General features: G+C 42.3%; 1 protein-coding gene across 1 annotated transcript in view; it reads right to left on the minus strand.

The window, feature by feature from the left end:
* The window catches only part of depdc5 (DEP domain containing 5, GATOR1 subcomplex subunit), a 227,618-nt gene that overhangs the window by 113,956 nt on the left and 94,024 nt on the right, over nucleotides 1-19,638 (minus strand). Inside the window, exons 21-25 of the mRNA XM_084319739.1 lie at nucleotides 14,535-14,542; nucleotides 8,848-9,048; nucleotides 7,688-7,868; nucleotides 3,965-4,050; nucleotides 1,835-2,002 (exon numbers count right to left, since the gene is read on the minus strand). Of these exons, the coding sequence (XP_084175865.1) occupies nucleotides 1,835-2,002; nucleotides 3,965-4,050; nucleotides 7,688-7,868; nucleotides 8,848-9,048; nucleotides 14,535-14,542 (644 nt within the window). The remainder of the gene's footprint in view (nucleotides 1-1,834; nucleotides 2,003-3,964; nucleotides 4,051-7,687; nucleotides 7,869-8,847; nucleotides 9,049-14,534; nucleotides 14,543-19,638) is intronic.

A 19,638-nucleotide genomic window follows, 5' to 3' on the forward strand; every position in this document is an offset into this window, starting at 1 on the left:
GTTTCGTTTCATCAACAAATGAGGCAGAACACAGTGAATGTATCCTTTTTTTTATTGCACTTGGTTTCTTGCTGCAAATAAATGCTATGTTGCTAATGGTTCACACGAGGTCATTTAAACATGGCGGGTTTCTGTTTTGAGCAGGAAGTGTAGTGACGCGTTCAACCCTTCTGATTGGTTGAAAATGGCCTTCATGTTTGAACTACATCGCCACCTATTGCTTTGGCATTGTACTACATGTATATTACATCAGTTTAAACCACTGTGTGATCGTGTGCACTGAGCGGCTGGGAGCGGAGGACAGCTCTCGCTCCGGAAGTCACTCTGAACCATTTTCAAACCCACTCCGCGCTCACTTCAAAATCCACCGCTCCACTCCTCGCTGCGCTCACATGCTCTGATGTATATACAGTGGCGTAGCGGAGGCCCCCCGCACCCCCCGCAGTGCGGGGGAGCCCCCGGAGCTTAGGGGGCCCCGCCCCCACTGTAGACTATCCTCTTAGATTTCGTAACGCACAGGAACAGGGCGCAGTGTGAGGAGCCCAGTATGGTTCTGCGGGGCTGCAGCTGGATGCATCTCGCGCAGAGGGCAGTAAGCTCCCCACCCAGGCCGGCCGCGTCCACCGCTATCAACCCCCCGGTCAGCTCCGCGTCGAGTCCAGGCAGACAGACAGCCCAGCCAGGCCCCCAGCCACGCTACAGCCGCCCAGACAGGTTAGAAGAATAGAACGTTTTATTCGCCACAACCAGTACGAGTAGCCTACAGGTTACATTGGAACTGGAATCTAATCCGTACATTTTTTAGTACATGGTTTAAGTGGCCGCGATGTCTATCCATAGGCGGAGGGTGATTAGGGTAGGCTATTATGGGATGGACCTCGCGCGGAGCCCGCAACATTTTCTCACTTTATTATTGATTTAGGGGAGTGGGCGGGGCCACATGGTCTGACCTGCGGGGGGGGGCCCCGACATATTGCGCAACGCCACTGTGTATATACACTATATGTATATGTGTATATATGTGTATATATATATGTGGGTATATATGTATGTGTGTATATGTATGTATGTGTATATGTATGTATGTATGTATGTATGTATGTATGTATGTATGTATGTATGTATGTATGTGTATTTATGTATGTGTGTGTATATGTATGTATGTATGTATGTATGTATGTATGTATGTATGTATGTATGTATGTATGTATGTATGTATGTATGTGTGTATATGTATGTATGTATGTATGTATGTATGTATGTGTGTATATGTATGTATGTATGTATGTATGTATGTATGTATGTATGTATGTATGTGTGTATGTATGTGTGTATATGTATGTATGTATGTATGTATGTATGTATGTATGTATGTATGTATGTATGTATGCGTGTATATGTATGTATGTATGTATGTATGTATGTATGTATGTATGTATGTATGTATGTATATGTATGTGTGTATATGTATGTATGCATGTATGTATGTATGTATGTATGTATGTATGTATGTATGTGTGTATATGTATGTATGTATGTATGTATGTATGTATGTATGTGTGTATATGTATGTATGTATGTATGTATGTGTGTATATGTATGTATGTATGTATGTATGTATGTATTTATGTATGTATGTATGTATGTATGTATGTATGTATGTATGTGTGTATATATGTATATATGTATGTATTTATGTGTGTATATGTATGTATTTATGTGTATATGTATGTATGTATGTATGTATGTATGTATGTATGTGTGTATATGTGTGTATATATGTGTATATGTATGTATGTATTTATGTACTGTAAGTATGTTTCTCCAGACTCACTGGGGTCAGGGGAGGCAGAGGACAGGTCATCCTGCGGGGAGGTGTGGCTGGAGGCGTGGCTGGAGGCGTGGTTGGAGGCGTGGCTGGAGGTGTGGCTGGATGCGTGGTTGGAGGCGTGGCTAGAGGCGTGGCTGGAGGCGTGGCTGGAGGTGTGGTTGAGGGGCGTACCTGTGGACACAGCAGACATAGTAACAAATGCTAGGCTAATGTATGTGCAGTATCATTATATACAGTGGTGTAAGTATGAACATACCATGGTAGTAAACCATACTAGCCAGTGATATAACTAATATGAGTAGGTAATATGAGTAGGTACTAGAGGTGGAGCGGTTCACAAAATCGACGGTTCGGTTCGTATCACGGTTTTGGCGTCTCGGTTTTCGGATCGGTTCGATATACGTTTAAAAAATAAATAAAATGTAACACTCCAAAATGACCATACATCAGCATAAGATATATAGCCTAAAAATAATCCAATTTTTCAGTTATTCTCAAGGACGTAGTCATGCAAAAACTGAAAGAATGAGGCAGTTTGACATCAGGCACATCATTTTGACAGTGACGGTTAGAGCTAGGAGAGATGTTGGTACAGCAAGAGGGGAGGCATTGCTGATTTAAACATGCTTCTCATTTATTTGGTAAAAAAAAAGTTTACCTTTAATAATGTTTGGCACACAAAGACCGAACTGACTGAAAAATATAGGCAACATTTGTCAAAGTATTAACTTAGTGCAAACAAACAAAATAATTAAACCTTTTCTATTTTTGTGGCTACATTATAGACAAAGGCCATCAACATAAAGTATGAATATGCTCAACCAGCACTAGACTCTTATTAAAAAGGAAAAGTCAGTGTTATTTAAAATAAATAAATCATGTGTACTAAATATATATTTACTTTTTAATTGCATGAGACATTATGAAGTATTCTCTTAATGCCGCTTTTCACTGCATGGTACCTAATCGACTCGACTCGCTTTTGCTATTTGAGTGTCCTGGTAGCCGTATTTGAAGTGACGTCACACGAGGAAGTAAACAGTCAACAGTAACACTGCGTTGGAAGGAGAAGCCCTGATGATATACTATAAACCAACAGCCAATAAATGTGAAGTTATCTTAGTTTGAACCTCTGTTGTCAAGCCTCGTCAATATACCCCCCCCCCCCCCCCCCCCCTTCCCCACTAATGGAACTAATGGGACACAGCGAAGTGACTCCACGGTTAGCTCGCGGCTAACGCTAGTTAGCTTGCGGCTAACGTAATGTTAGCCTAGCTTGCGGCTAACGTTAAACCGAACAATACACACATGCCCCGAACCGTGGAGGTCGTACCGAACGGTGTGTACGGTTCGAATGCGTACCGTTCCACCCCTAGTAGATACCTATATATTTATGTTGAGTGAGTTTGTGTACTGGTACCATTATTTGATACCATTACTGCACACATATGTATATATTTATGTTAGGTTTGTGTATTGATACCATTACTGCACACATATGTATATATTTATGTTAGGTTTGTGTAATGATACCATTACTGCACACAGATGTATATATGTATGTTAGGTTTGTGTATTGATACCATTACTGCACACATATGTATATATGTATGTTAGGTTTGTGTATTGATACCATTACTGCACACATATGTATATATTTATGTTATGTTTGTGTACTGATAGCATTACTGCACACAGATGTATATATGTATGTTAGGTTTGTGTATTGATACCATTACTGCACACATATGTATATATTTATGTTATGTTTGTGTATTGATACCATTACTGCACACAGATGTATATATGTATGTTAGGTTTGTGTATTGATACCATTACTGCACACATATGTATATATTTATGTTATGTTTGTGTACTGATACCATTACTGCACACAGATGTATATATTTATGTTAGGTTTGTGTATTGATACCATTACTGCACACATATGTATATATTTATGTTATGTTTGTGTACTGATACCATTACTGCACACAGATGTATATATTTATGTTAGGTTTGTGTATTGATACCATTACTGCACACATATGTATATATTTATGTTAGGTTTGTGTATTGATACCATTACTGCACACATATGTATATATTTATGTTAGGTTTGTGTACTGATACCATTACTGCTCCCAGGGCTCCCAGTATACTCCTCCAGTCCACCGCTGGGGAAGAGTCCGCTGTCTGTGGTGTGAGACCCCGCCCGCCTGCACAAACACCACATGATCATACAACCGTCTTTGTTTAATACTTCATATTTCATGGGAAGCCACCGTTTCATTTTATTTCAAATCTTTATTTATTCTCGAAAAGACAATAGACCTGTCGCTAAACCACACCCCAAAATAGAATTTGTCCAATCATATCACAGCAAAAATCCTCGCTGCAGAAACCTCGGTCAACACCATTTGTGGGCTGCAACAAAACAAACGTCTGTGATCGAAACCACTGTGAAGAGTTCAGTTTATATGTTATTATCTACCTAATATCTGATGGTGAAACGCTGTGTGTGGGGTACCTGTAATTCGGACACCAGGTACCCTGAAAGACTGGATGGAGGAGTATATTTCATACCTTTTCCGAAGCCAAAAAGAGAACTCGAGAAATGCAAGCGGTGGATTCTGCTGTGTCGTCGACCACATACACAACTGAATGTGAAGACCATTACCAAGGACACTTATGTTTGCTCAAAGGTAAGGTCAATTCATAAAGACATAATATTTGACGGCATGTATTAGAAACGTAGACCAAACTATTAGTTTGCTAACATTTGACTTTGACTGCCAACTAGCTAGCGTATATCCGGGCTCTCGTGTCTGTCCGGAAAGACACAGACCCTACCTCTCGAATGACAACCTTGTTAGCTTTCTGCATCATAACATTAGCTTTCTGTATCATAACGTTAGCTTTCTGCATCATAACGTTAGCTTTCTGCATCATAACGTTAGCTTTCTGCATCATAACGTTAGCCTTCTGTATCATAACGTTAGCTTTCTGCATCATAACGTTAGCCTTCTGTATCATAACGTTAGCTTTCTGTATCATAACGTTAGCTTTCTGCATCATAACGTTAGCTTTCTGTATCATAACATTAGCTTTCTGCATCATAACGTTAGCTTTCTGCATCATAACGTTAGCTTTCTGCATCATAACGTTAGCTTTCTGCATCATAACGTTAGCTTTCTGTATCATAACGTTAGCTTATACTCTGGACTGGATTGATAGCAGGGCTAGTACTAGTAGAGCCAGCTAGTTCCTCATCTCATCAGCAACGTTACCGCAAGCCAGCTGCATAACAGTGGAAATGATGACCAACAAGGACAGTTATAGTTATAGATGTAATGTAGTGACCACCATTGATAGTACAAAAAACTGGCTAACAGACAACAGGTTGTCACTGCATCTAGGCAACAAGACAGAATCCATATTAATGGGTTAAAAAATAAGGCTAAGCAGGGAGGACAAACCACCGGAGGAACCTCTGGTGAACGATGAGTAATGTCTCTATGCACTTTGTTGATGAAAATAATTGTTTTTAATGCACAAATGAGCATGAATGATGCTTTTTTTTATAATAAAAAAAAAACTGAAACATGAATGAACATGAACATGAATGAACTGAAACATGAATACCACTACATGCACTAAGAATGCTCGATGCACTTCAGATGCCATAGTGCCACTTGAAACCAGTAACAACAGGGACAACGTACATATTCTATAGGGTGTTCTTGTATTTCAGTGCATTCAACCCTCGATATATTGACCTGAAGGTTGTTAACGTGGTCCAGTTATGCTGCTCTGTGTCCCTCAGATTGCTGGTTTAAAATGTTAAAGTACTTAATCTTCATCAATTTATGCCATGTCTTGTATGCTAAATCTTTTTTGGGGGGAGGCTCAGATAAATGTAGTTGAGTAAAATGTACAATATTTACTTTGAAATGTAGTGGAGTGAAAGTACAAAGTTCCCTATAATGAAAATTAAAAAGTAATGCAGTCAGTAATTTTATTTTATTTTACTGGGTAGATGACGGAAACAACAGTTGCTGATGATACATGATATTGTTCGCTATTCCAGCACTGTTTGTATTTTATATCGTACATCCATTTGTGTAACTGTAAATCCATGTATATTTATTGTATATATTAAAAATAGTGGCTATTTATGTACACTTTAGTTGTGGGTTTTCTTTTCTGATCTATCTTGAGAATGTGTTGTCATGCATTTATTTATATGTATATTAAATATAAGAAAAGCTATGTCCTGTACCCATATACTGTGATTTACAGGTATTTTGGTAAATGGTAAATGGCTGTATTTATATAGCGCTTTTATCCAAAGCGCTTTACAATTTGTTTCTCACATTTGACCCATTCACTCACACATTCACACACAGACGGTGGAGGCAACCATGCAAGGTGCCAACCTGCTCATCATGTCTTGCTCAAGGACACTTCTACACGCTGCCCAGGAGGAGCGAGAATCAAACCGGGAACCTCCGGATTACCAGACGACTGCTCTACTCCCAAGCCACTGTCGCCTATTAGGTCTATTTTATTATTAGGTATTTTTACTTTGGTCTCCATCACTATACATTTATAGATTTATAGTTAGTGTAATCAATCATTTGACCTGATGTACACTAGAATGTGCAGCATACCATTCTCTGACGTCTCACCCCTTTATGGAGGAGGATTGTTGGCATATTTACCTGGATCACAAAAGAACCAACATAGCATGTTTACAAAAGAGGTGGATTATTCTGGTTGCAGAATGACAGCTCTCACTTTTTTCCTCATTTCCCTCCCCCATCTAGTGACACAACTGTCGGGTCTAGCTCGTATACTGTGTTGGACCACTAGCCTAAACTAAATGTATCAGCAATAGTAGTAATAATGGATTATCGTCATAGTTCTTGTAATCTTCAATCAAGTCAACTGTAAGTAATGCTTGAGACGTTATCTATAGCTAATGCTTGCATCACCATGGAGGTCTAAGGTAAATGTGTATCTCATGAACGGACTTTTCCACTGCATATTGTAACCCTCTCTGTCTGCTTCTAGATGAAATATTTGTGTTATCTTTAAAAAACAGGTCTATTACCTGCTGTGGTAAATCTCCCGCGGCCTAGCCCCTTTCGTGACTGTGAAGCAAGGCTTGCATCACAGTCAGAAGAGGGGCTGCCTGCGGCCATCGTCAACACAGTCATTCACGGTCGGCTTTGTTTGTCCGAGGTTTCAAAGGGGGCGTGGCTTAGCGATAGGTCTACGAAGGTCACCCTCATTTTAAATGTCGTTTAACCTCTTAACATTCCTGCTAATTTAGCATAAAAGGCCTATCGAAATGCATACCCACAGAAAGCTATTCTTGAACCATTTGTAGCACATGCATAAGGCGCCGTGTCCACCGAGAGCGTTTTCTGAGCTGCCAGCGCCTTTCTGACATTAACCCTTTCACTAGGCAGTTAGCCTCTGGTATGCGTGCCATTAGCGTTAGCCACGCTTCTAGGCCTCTTTTCTTTTGGAAAGAATGAAAAAAAATTAAAAATATATATATATTATATATATATTTTTTTATTCGACTAAGAGGTTCGCTAGCCGACTACGGCTCCTTTCGACCGATTAGTCGACTAATCGACTAATAGGGGTCAGCCCTAGAAAATGTATTATCGGCTATTGTAATAATTCTGCCTCATGAACATTGGCAAGCTTTCCATTTTTGCACAAAATTAGTTCCCTTCTATCACTAACATTATTGTTTAAGCATTTTTGGTTGAAATAAAATGATACGTAACAACAATGATGTAACCACCTCCCTATTGGAATTCGTTCTTAATGACTTACCTGGTTATATAAAGGTTACTACAGGTGTTGTTGGAGTCAGCTGACCTGCCCGTGGCCTCATGATAGGCCAGCTCCAGCAGCTCAGCAGAGGTGTGTCCAGAGTCCCTCTGCTGGCTACCCTGCAGTTCTGCCATGTTCTGCCGGGTCTGGTGGTGGATCTGGATGGGCTCTCCAGACGGACCTGCGGACACACAACCATGTGTAGTAGGCGGCACAGCGCTGTAGGGGTTAACACTGTCGCCTCACAGCAAGAAGGTCCAGGGTTCGATTCCCGCTTGAGGTGGTTAAAGCCCCATTTGTTGCCTGTCAATAGCTGGCAGGTGACAAAATCCGTTCAGCGGTTCTCGAGTTACATGCCGATATTTGAGGCTTGCGCAAAGTACACGGTATTGCGCAAATACTACTCCCGACTCTTGGGGCTCTAGTTCCGTCAATCATTTGGCGATCTCGAAAATGATTGGACAGGGATGTAGCCAATGAGTGTGGCTTTCCAATGATACCCCACCTGGGGATGTACGCATCAGGGATCTAGGTGAAAAGTTACGAGCGAAAACAGGAAGAGAAAAACCGCAGAATGAATTGAAGTCTGAGAAAACAGAGCTTTTCTTTTGTACACAGTTTACCAAAATCACTCCTAATCACTCATTTCTGAACGGATCTTTATGAAATTTGGACATGTACTACATACGACTTCGGGCTATGGATCTCGGGAGTTTTTTAAGCCATACGAATTTCTGGGGAAATACTACTTCTGGACTACCAACTACTACAGAAAAACTTGAGTAACAAGTTTTTCTACAACTCAAGTTTAGACCTATTTCATTGTTACTCTATTTAATTACCACTAAAGTTCCTTATTGTATCGGAAACCTCAGAATGTCATATTTCAAAAGAGACCAGGCTCATGCATGTGGTATAAGTATAAAGTATAGTATTTTGGTTTGCAAATAAAGTATGCAGTCCACAAAAACGAAAACTAAAATGGCCAATTTTGGGGGCGCATATTAAGAGGTTTGTCTGAAGGAGTCGACTGAAGGCTTCTTGTCCTCCGTGAAACCATACAATTGGATTCGCAATTGTGTATGTGTGTGTGTGTGTGTGTGTGTGTGTGTGTGTGTGTGTGTGTGTGTGTGTGTGTGTGTGTGTGTGTGCCTCCTCACCCACGGGGAAGGTGTGCATCCACCTCCTCCTGTTGGAGGTGAGTTTCATGGGCATGCGAGACGGAGCGAAGGGGTTGATCAGAGCCCTCTGGGGGGTGTAGCCTCCGGGTCGGATGTGGAGTGTAGACTCTGCACTGCCCACCGTGAACCTGCCGGGGGCGCTGCTGTCACGCTGCACCTCCAGCATCTTCTCCAATAACTCTGACAGAGAGAGAGAGAGAGGGAGAGGGAGGAGAGAGAGACAGAGAGAGACAGAGAGAGAGAGGACGGCGATAGAGAAAAAGAAACAGAGATAGAGACCCAGAGAGAGAGAGAGAGAAAGAGAGATAGACACAGAGAGAGGGAGCGATAGACAAAGAGAGACACAGAGACAGAGAGAGAGGGAGGAGAGAGAGAGAGAGAGAGAGAGAGAGAGAGAGAGAGACACACAAAAAAGGCAGATTTTTTTCAGATTTTTTTCAAACATGGGTTAAGGTTATGGTTAATACCTCTAGTACTGGTGTAGCCCAGGGTTAGGGTTAAGGTTAGGGTTAATCAGGGATGTGATTGCGCCTTAAGAAAAAAAACTGAACATTTTCTAAACAATCTTATTTTTTTTCTAAACACTCCATTTGAATGAATGAACACATTTTATTTGTATAGATTGAACTGTTCACAGCGAAGAGGAAGGTGGGAGAGGAAAGGGACAAAGAAAATGAATCAAATATATCAGTGTCCCCCTAAACATTTTAAAGGGGTTCATCTTGACCCCTCCCAAGTCATCCTGGCTCAAACACTAACGTTAGGACCTTGAATGAATGAATGAATGAAAACTTTATTAACATATTGCAGAATGGGTACAATACAGTACGGCTCAATACACACAATTGTTAAGGGGATGCAGACCAGAGAGAGACGTTTGTCTTGTTTACATCAGGGTCCCCCATTTTCAATTCATAGTGACATTTATGACATACACAACATACATGACATTTATGGCATAGGGACATACATGACATACTGGTATATAGTACTGTTACATTTGTGACATATACAATATGCAAATATACAGTACTGTTACCCATAGATCCTAACAGAGATTATATACATATGATGGGGAGGAGACTGTACATTAGGAGGGGGTGGGTGGGTGGGAGAGGAATATACATACAGTGGGGAGAGAATATATACATACGGTGGGGAGGAGACTGTACATTAGGAGGTGGTGGGAGAGTTTGATTGATTGATTGAAAACTTTATTAACAGATTGCAGAATGGGTACAGTACAGTACAGCTCAATACATACAATTGTTAAGGGGATGCAGACCACATCAGGGTCCCCCATTTTCAATTCATCGTAACATATATGACATACATGACATACAGATAGACAGTACTGCTACATATATACATTTATGACATACCAGATTTGCAAATACAGTACTGTTTGTGATACAAAAAGAGTCCAGAAAAAAAGAGTATATACATTTGACGTAGAAACTGTACATTGGATTGGGTAGGTGGGGGGGGGGGGGTGGGGGGGGGACTGTACATTGGAGGTGGTTGGGTGGGGGGGGGGGGGGGGGGGGGGGTTGGGTAGGAGTGGGGGGGGGGGTTGGGTAGGAGGGGAGGGGAGGGGTGGGTTGGACACTGTACAACTGTACAAACAAAACTGTACATTGGAATATTGACAAGACCATACTTGGTAATTTACTGTACATTGGAGGGGGTTGTGTTAGGACAATTACAGGGGCCAGTTTCGAATTGCAGTCTCCCGTAGGTGTTTTTTGAGAGTGTTTTTGAAAGTGGGTAGTGATTCACATTCCTTTACAGCTTTGGGTAGGGCGTTCCACATTGATGTGGCATAATTGCGAAACGTGTTTAGTCCCTTGTTTGAGCCAAATCTGGGTTTAACATGATTTGTGGAGCTCCCTCTGGTGTTGTGATCGTGGTATTCACTGACCTTTGGGAAGTATTTTGACATGTACATGGGTACCTTGGTCGTGTAGTGTATCTTGTAGACCAGGCCCATTGCAAGTTGCTGTACTCTGTTGTCTACTCTAAGCCATCCTAGGTTGTCAAAGTGGGCAGGGGTGAGGTGGGTTCTAGGAGTAAGGTCAAGCAGTAGTCTGACCAGTTTGTTTTGAGATGTTTGTAATTTTGTTTTTAGCGCCTTTGAGGTGCTTTGGTACCATGAGGTGCAAGCATAGTCGTAGTACGAGTAGTATGAGTGCTCCTGCCAGAGTCTTCAGGGTATTCTTGTTTACCAGTGAGGAGATCCGGTACAAGAATCGAGTTTGTTGGTTGACTTTTTTTATTACATTGGATGCCATTTTGTCACAGGAAAGATTTGCCTCTAGGATGGAACCCAGGTAGGTAATATCTTCTTTCCTTGTGACAATATTGTCACCCACTGTAACTGAGAGGCCGTCGGTCTTGCTGAGTTTGTTATTTGAACAGAAGAGAATGGACTCTGTAACTGAGGGGTACAATTCCCTGACTGTATTGTTAGATATGATATTTAATACCACTACCTCATGTACTTTAACTTCTGGCCACCCAGTACAAGATATAAGTATGATGAACACTTTCCCACCTGATGAAACGAATCCACACAAATGTACCAAATCGAAGGTTTAATACAGCAAAAGGTGTATACAACGATCACTTAATTACATTTATGATTTGAAATATGAAATATGCACTTTTATGGCAAATGAGTATTCGTAGGTAAATCAACATTGAATGTCCAATCTCTGGTTGCGCAGGGAGTAAGTATACAACCTGGAATATTTAGGAAACGATAGCGATGGTACTTAGATGATTATAGCTGGATACACTAAGGGGGGGGGGGGGTCCCGCTGGTTGTAAGACAGTAGGAGGGGGGGGGTTAGAGAAGCCGCTGGCGGTATCCCATCTGGCCGACGGTGTCTTGGGAGAATCCAAAGTCTTGGACACGGTGCCCACAGAACCTCGGACCGCAGACGAATACAGCTGGACCCTCTGTGGAACGGTATCTGCCGGTCCACAACGGAGAGACGTGAGGCGACCTCACTGGTGTAGAGCGCCGTCTCACCTGGAGTCCTCTCCGGGGGGTAGTTCCAACACTCCGCAGTGTTGGCCTTTATCCATGGAATAATCAAAGCACACAAAGCATAATCCAAGCCGTGGAAGGCTCGCCGTCGTCCGGGTAGAGTAATCCAATATACAGGTCCAGTCGCTCTTGGCCCGGAGCTCCTCGGATGCAATCACCACTAGGGGTCTGACCAGCCTGGTTAAGCGTCCAGATAACGTCAGGAACGATGGGGGTACTGATAACTTTAGAACTCTAACCGAACGATGCACCATACATAAATAGACTATTATTAGCTTAATAGAATACGTCCAACTCGACGGTATAGTGCCAAACTATGACTATTCAACTATTAATCTACACGATATCTCAATGCCTATTCTGGGCCAAGTAGGCCTTACTACACCGCACGTGCGTCGTGGGGAGGCTTTGCGTCTGTCACTCTGTTGGAGGGTAAAGAACTGGACTAAAAGAAAGTTCTACTTTACTTGCGCCATATATATATGCGCTATGAACAAATAGTACCATTCGTATTTCGCCCGACATATTACTGCGCGGAACCGGGGGTTGCCACGACATGTTAGGCGGCACGATTGAACTTGGACCTAGGGGTATGGCAACCTGGCGCCAGGTTCTCGTCCAATGGTAGAATGAAACTATTATGGGCTGTTTAGTAGACTAAAGGGATATTCAATGCATATTGTACAAGGAATATACAGGGGATATCAAACGATATACAAATACAATTAAATATATATATATAAATAAATATATATATTCGGTTTAATCTGATCCTGTGTAATGATAGTTTGTTGTCAGCGAGCCATATGCAGATTTTGCCTAGTTCTGAGCTGAGGGTTTTTTCAACCTGTAACTTGTTCTTGTCGGAGACCAGCAGGGCTGAGTCATCCGCAAACAGGAACAAGTTGCAGTCACAAGCTGACGACATGTCATTTGCATAAATTAGGAACAGTAGCGGACCTAGTATGCTTCCTTGTGGAACACCACAGCTTACTGTGAGGGGGGGGGGGGGATAGGGAATTATACATACGGTGGGGAGAGAATATATACATACGGTGGGGAGAGAATATATACATACGGTGGGGATGAGACTGTCTATTAGGAGGGGGTGGGTGGGTGGTAAAGAAATATACATACAGTGGGGAGAGAATATATACATGCGGTGAGGAGGAGACTGTCTATTAGGAGGGGGTGGGGGGTTTGGACATTTACGGTGGCCAGTTTCTAAATAGCAGGCTCCCGTAGGTATTCTTTGAGAGTGGTTTTGAAAGTGGGTAGGGATTCACATTCCTTTACAGCTTTGGGTAGGGCGTTCCACATTGATGTGGCCTTAGTCGTGTAGTGTATCTTGTAGACCAGGCCCATTGCAAGTTGCTGTACTCTGTCGTCTACTCTAAGCCATCCTAGGTTGTCAAAGTGGGCAGGGGTGAGGTGGGTTCTAGGAGTAAGGTCAAGTAGTAGTCTGACCAGTTGTTTTTGTGATGTTTGTATCTTGTTTTTAGAGTCTTTGAGGTGCTTTGGTACCATGAGGTGCAAGCATAGTCGTAGTACCCTTGAATGAGTGCTCCTGCCAGAGTCTTCAGGGTATTCTTGTTTACCAGAGAGGAGATCCGGTACAAGAATCTAGTTCGTTGGTTGACTTTTTTTATTACATTGGATGCCATTCTGTCACAGGAAAGATTTGCCTCTAGGATGGAACCTAGGTATGTAATTTCATCTTTCCTTGTGACAATATTGTCACCTACTGTAACTGAGAAGCCATCGGTCTTGCAGAGTTTGTTATTTGATCCGAAGAGAATGGACTCTGTTTTACCCAGGTGTAATGATAGTTTGTTATCAGCGAGCAGATTCTGCCGAGTTCTGAGCTGAGGGTCAAACCAATTCAAATCAAAACCAATTGCTTTTAGCTTATCAATCAGAATGGAGTGATTGACAGTGTCGAAGGCCTTTTGTAGGGCCAGCATGACCATGCCGCAGTATTTGCCCGCGTCCACCTCTTGTTTTCTTCTTTGCAACCAGATTGTGCAACACCTGTAACCGGCTCCTCTGGAAGTCTTGCCTACTGCGAAGGGCTGCAGTTGGACTAATGGACTCTTTTGCTTTTCTTTTGCTCTCAGGTGGATTTTGAGAATGAAGGTGGTGACAGCTTCTTGGTTATGTCTAGGTTGGCTCCGGTACCTCATGCTTGAGAGTTTGATGTTTCTACAGAGCTTCACATTAACTGGACAATGCTTGCTCTCCCTTGAGTAGTGTTGAGTGGCAGACTGCGGCACTGCTTGCCAGGAACCTTCCCTGGTTGGTCAGTTTTACGAAATCAATCCAGTGTCAGTGTGTTTCCTAGTGTGTTGACATCTTTACAGCATCTCGCGCCACGCAACAAAACTGCTAACATTATCGATAGCCAATGAAAATCTGTTATGCAAGAATAGCAGGTCTGATAAATGTTTAGACCAGGTGGACAAATAATCAAAACATACATAAAGCTCAATATTAAAAATATATATATATAAAATTGTTACAAAAAACAGTTACAATGAATATTTTTTTATCATGATTTTAGGTCAGAAAACCGGAAATCCGGTTAAAACGGAGAAATCACATCCCTGGTTAATACCTCTGGTACTGGTGTAGCCCAGGGTTGAGGTAGGTTACGGGTTAATACCTCTAGTACTGGTGTAGCCCAGGGTTGAGGTAGGATAAGGGTTTTTTTTTTTTTTTTTTTTGATCCACTTTTTCTCCCATTTTTCCATATTTTTCTCCCATCCCAATTTCGTATCATCCAATTCAACCCTCCCCTGTCACGAACGCTGTTTCTTGCCTCCCACAAGCCGGCTGCAATGTGGACTAAGTCATACATAGCACAAGTCCCCTCCGGTACTTGAGGTAACAGCAGTCGCATCTTTTCACCTGCGCAGCTCGATCTCTCAGTGTCTAGGAGTAACGCGTGGAGGCTCACGCTGCCCCAGACACTTCCTGATTCTACTGCGCAGGCGCACCAACCGACTTGTAGGAGTCGCTTGTTCACAACGTTCGATCCCCACCCTTCAGTTTTCCCTCCCCGTAATACGGCCAATGTGTATTACTGCGGACGACCAGCCAAACTGAAAAACAATGTGGAGAGCTGGATTCGAACACGCGAATCCTAGCGTCTCCACACTGGTAGCGAGTGCCTTGTCCACTACACCACCTAGCCGCCCCGAGGTAGGATAAGGGTTAATACCTCTGGTACTGGTGTAGCCCAGGGTTAGGGTTAAGGGTTAAGGTAGGTTAAGGGTTAAGGGTTAATACCTCTGGTACTGGTGTAGCCCAGGGTTAGGGTTAAAGGGGAGATGAAGCATTGAACAATGTGATCCTAGTTTGTTTGTTGTGTACCTTGTGTAAGACAGGGTCCTATAATCAAATGTGAAATCCTGCTTATTTGTCGCGGGGCATTTAGCTACCTGGCTACCTAGCCGCAGCCGGGATTCAAAGCCAACTAGCCGGCTAACCCAGCTCGCTAAATGCTGCATGTAGCTAGTTAGCTGAACTGGAGCTAGGTAGCCAGGTAGCTAAATGCTGCATATAGCTAGTTAGCTGAACTGGAGCTAGGTAGCCAGGTAGCTAAATGCCCCGCGACGGTGGTTGAACTGGAGCTAGGTAGCCAGCAGTGGCGGCTGCTGGATTTTTCTCCACTAGGGGCGCTATACCAAAACATTTTGCAAACATGTACCACGCAACCGACTCATGGCAAGACGTGATCGATTCGACTCACGCTCACGGCAATGAATCGGCTCTTATGAACGAGTCGCTCAGCTGTTACTACAACAACACACAACAACCAGTCAAATAAAGTACAGTCTAATTCACAACTTGAAACACAATATATAAATAGAAAAGTTAGAAACAAAACTTGCTCCGTCTCCAAACACACGCAGAGAGAGAGAGAGAAAGAGAGAGAGAGAGAGAGAGAGAGAGAGAGAGAGAGAGAGAGAGAGAGAGAGAGAGAGAGAGAGAGAGAGAGAGAGAGAGAAGCGTTAACTGAGTGGCTGAGAGAGAGAGAGAGAGAAGCGTTAGCTGAGTGGCTGAGAGAGAGAGAGAGAGCGAGAGAGAGAAAAAAAGATCGCGACTCACCAGCTAAGACAGAGTATTGCAAATCTACCTTGTTGTTGTTGTTAAATTGACAGCAGAGCAGGGCCCTATTCCCCGTACCTGGTTCAACTAAGTCGATCAAGAGTCCCATTATCCAGATTCAATTAACCCGATGTTTGAAGCCGGGATTTTCCTGTTCCTCGAAGGTGGATTCAGTCTCGTTAACTCGAACCAGACTTGAGACCCAGGATAAGTGCGCGCGGCCGCTTCAGTTGAAAAGCCAGCAAGTATCGATAGCAGAAATCCTGATTTTCTAAATTGATTAATTGATTTAAAACTTTATTAACAGATTGCAGTACGGCTCAATAGCCTCGCCGACAAGTTAAATGCATAATCTATAGGCTAATTTTAAGTCCCTCATTACCCCAATCAATCAGATTATATTTCTTTAAACTTGCCTGCTGGCAGTAGGTTTATGGAATGGATAATCAAATGAGATCTTGCTAGCGAAAATAATTAGTTCAACTGTTATACAGAATAAGGATACGGCTCTCTTACCCATTGATTGATGTATGGTGGATCTTTTACTTATCTGCACTGTGGTGTGACGGTTTGTCGTTTTGACTTTCACGCAGACGACCGGGGTTCGAATCCCACTTCTTCTAGTCTTTTTCTTCTTTTTGCAATGTAGGAATAATTCAATTTGGTGCACGTTGAGAGCTATATAAAGAATGACATCCTCAATGCATGTAGATTTATAATATTTTAACTTAAAACTAGGCTACTTTTGCGTATAATCATTAATATTATATTCCAAAAAGATTATATTGGAACCGCGGGGTCTCGAACTCGGGTCGCCCGCTTGCCAGGAGCGAACACTGGCCGTTGCACCACTGTGCCAGACGGGATATATCCATTGTGTATCCATCAATGCACAAGAGACCCGTGTTTCGAATATTTTTCTTTTGAAAGAAGTTTTATCTCTTTATTCTCGAATGCATTAATGTGACGTCAACGGCTCATTAAATTTCTCAAATCCGTCAAACAGCGCATCTCATCAGACATTTTAATCCCAGTTACAATATCACAATAACGTGTGAGTGATGATACAATTCAACAATCCTCAGAGTCCTCATAATTCATAATCCACAAAAACCACAATCCACGCATAGACACTTCAATTTTATGCTTGAATGAAACACAAGATTATTCTACCCCATACAAACACTAACAGTATGCAAAGAACAGTTTTATATAGGGCTATCAGGGCATGGAATTATCTTCCAAGTGACATACGTGACATAAGAGGTGTAGCAAGCTTCAAAAATAAATTAAAATCTTACATGTAGCCAATATTGACAATGCTGAGATATGCAATATGTTACCGTTGATGTACATATTTAGATATAATATGTTTGTGTGTTAATGTTGTTGTGGTTCCTCGGTTGGTACGTCTTGCTATGTTGTGTTTCCTTATTTGGTATGTCTTGCTATGTTTTAATTGTATTATGTTTTAATTGCAATGTATATGTTGTAATGTTTTAATGTTGTCTTGGACCCCAGGAAGACTAGTTGACGTCTCGGCGTCAGCTAATGGGGATCCTTTGCTAATAAACAAATAAACAATCCGGGCGCTCCGTTAAGCAAATCTACAGCGGAGAATATATGAAACTAATCAGAGCCAAACGGCCGATAGGTTTAATTAATTAAAAATATCCCCGCGGGATTCACATTTGCAATGCGCCGTTATTAAAATAACCACATGCAGCGTGTATCGCACTCCGAATGCCGTATATGACGTGCATTATTTTATTTGGGACAAAGTAAATCTATAGGCTGAATATGATTTATTATCAGCATTTAGTTCTATTATTATACATTTCAAAAGCCCCCTCTAGAAAAACGAAGCACAGAAACATAATTCAGAATGGTATAATGCAGATCTAGACTGTGAGAATCATTTCAGGAAGCGAGCTGGCATTCCTTTGCGGGCGCGTGGCCATGGTTCATCCAGCTAACTGAACTTAAGCCTGCTCTCGACCAGGCTCAAACTTTTTGATCTGTTGTCATGGTGATTTAGACAATCGAGCGTCGGGGAACAGAAAGGTCCGGCTTAAGTCAGGCTATGCTGGAAATTATCCGGCTAACTCAGTTAGCCAGGTACAGGGAACGGGGCCCAGGCAGCAGGGTATATCCACTCCATGGCATTGTCCATTGTGCATGTCCCTCCACACTGCATCCATATATAGCTTATAGCCAACAAGTACTGTGTGAGATAACAACAAATAGCTGCATCTCACAACAGCATAAACTCACTTTGTTTAATTGAAACGTGGTGGGCTTGATAAAGTGTATAATCCGCTGTTGATGATGTATATCCAGATCCAGACCACTGTCCACTGTCCAGACTGCATCCGATCCGCCATATAGCTTGTTAGCTGTTAGCACCACAACAAGACAGTACTTGATTTCTTTGTCCATTTCCGCGTCGAACAGACTGCAAACTACCTGGCGTTCTATCGCCACGCTCTAAGACAAACTCTAACCTTAACCAACTTTGAAAGAGTGCCTAAGCTTAACCGTCGAAAGAACTTGCAGTCACGCTCTAAGACAAATAGCTCGCATCTCAGTCACAACACAACTATCTTTACCACCAAGCTAGAATTGGAACATAGAAATTGGATTCGGCCAATCAGAGATCGTCTCCGCGAAATGCTGCTACGGAAAAAAAAACTGCCGTCGGCCAATCAGAGAGCGTCTCTGCGAAATGCGGCTACAGAAATTCTTGACGCTGCTGCCTAGACCGCTTCAAATCGCGCCCGGATTCCAACATAATAGTCATATTTCAACGCACAACGCGTTACGCACTGATTGGCTGCGACGGATACAGCGATCAAACAGTGACGCGCACTCAGAGCGCTATTGCGTCTAGCCCGGGCCGAGAAAAAAAAAAAAAAAAAAGAAAAGTGAGTCACTTCCTGTTCAGGAAAACGAGTATTTTTAATTTTATATATTAACGTTATATTGTGCATTGGAAACACAAACACTTAAAATGAGTAAATATTATTCATTTTAAACATGTTTATATTATTTATAGGGCTATAAAACAAAAAACAAAAAAATTATTTTTCTTGTTCTTCTCTCATATAACCAGGGGCCTGAGGGGGGGGCGGCGCCCGAGCGCCCCTAGTGGCGAGCCGCCACTGGTAGCCAGGTAGCTAAATGCCCTGCGGTGGTGGTTGAACTGGAGCTAGGTAGCCAGGTAGCTAAATGCCCCGCGACGGTGGTTGAACAACACTGTTTTTTTCACTGGTAGTTTGTGGAAATTAACCAACTTTCCTCTCTTTCACACGGTAAAATTAGTTTGAACAGCCAGGAGCAATACAAAAAGAACCACCGCGGTCCCGTTGTTTGGTAGGCAACGTTGCATTTACTGACACTCCATGTTTACTAGGCAGCTACTAGGGGTGGGAATCACCAGTTTCATCATGATACGATACGATATCGATTCTTTGGACAACGATACGATATTTGCCGATATCACAAAGTCTTTCACGATACGATACGATTAGATTCAGGTGCCTGCGATCGATATGAGATGATATCATATGCCCATTTAACACAATCAGTAACATTTAGATCAACAAAAA

Source organism: Notolepis coatsorum, assembly GCF_963971535.1.
Source record: "Notolepis coatsorum genome assembly, chromosome: 8".
Lineage (NCBI taxonomy): Eukaryota > Metazoa > Chordata > Actinopteri > Aulopiformes > Paralepididae > Notolepis > Notolepis coatsorum.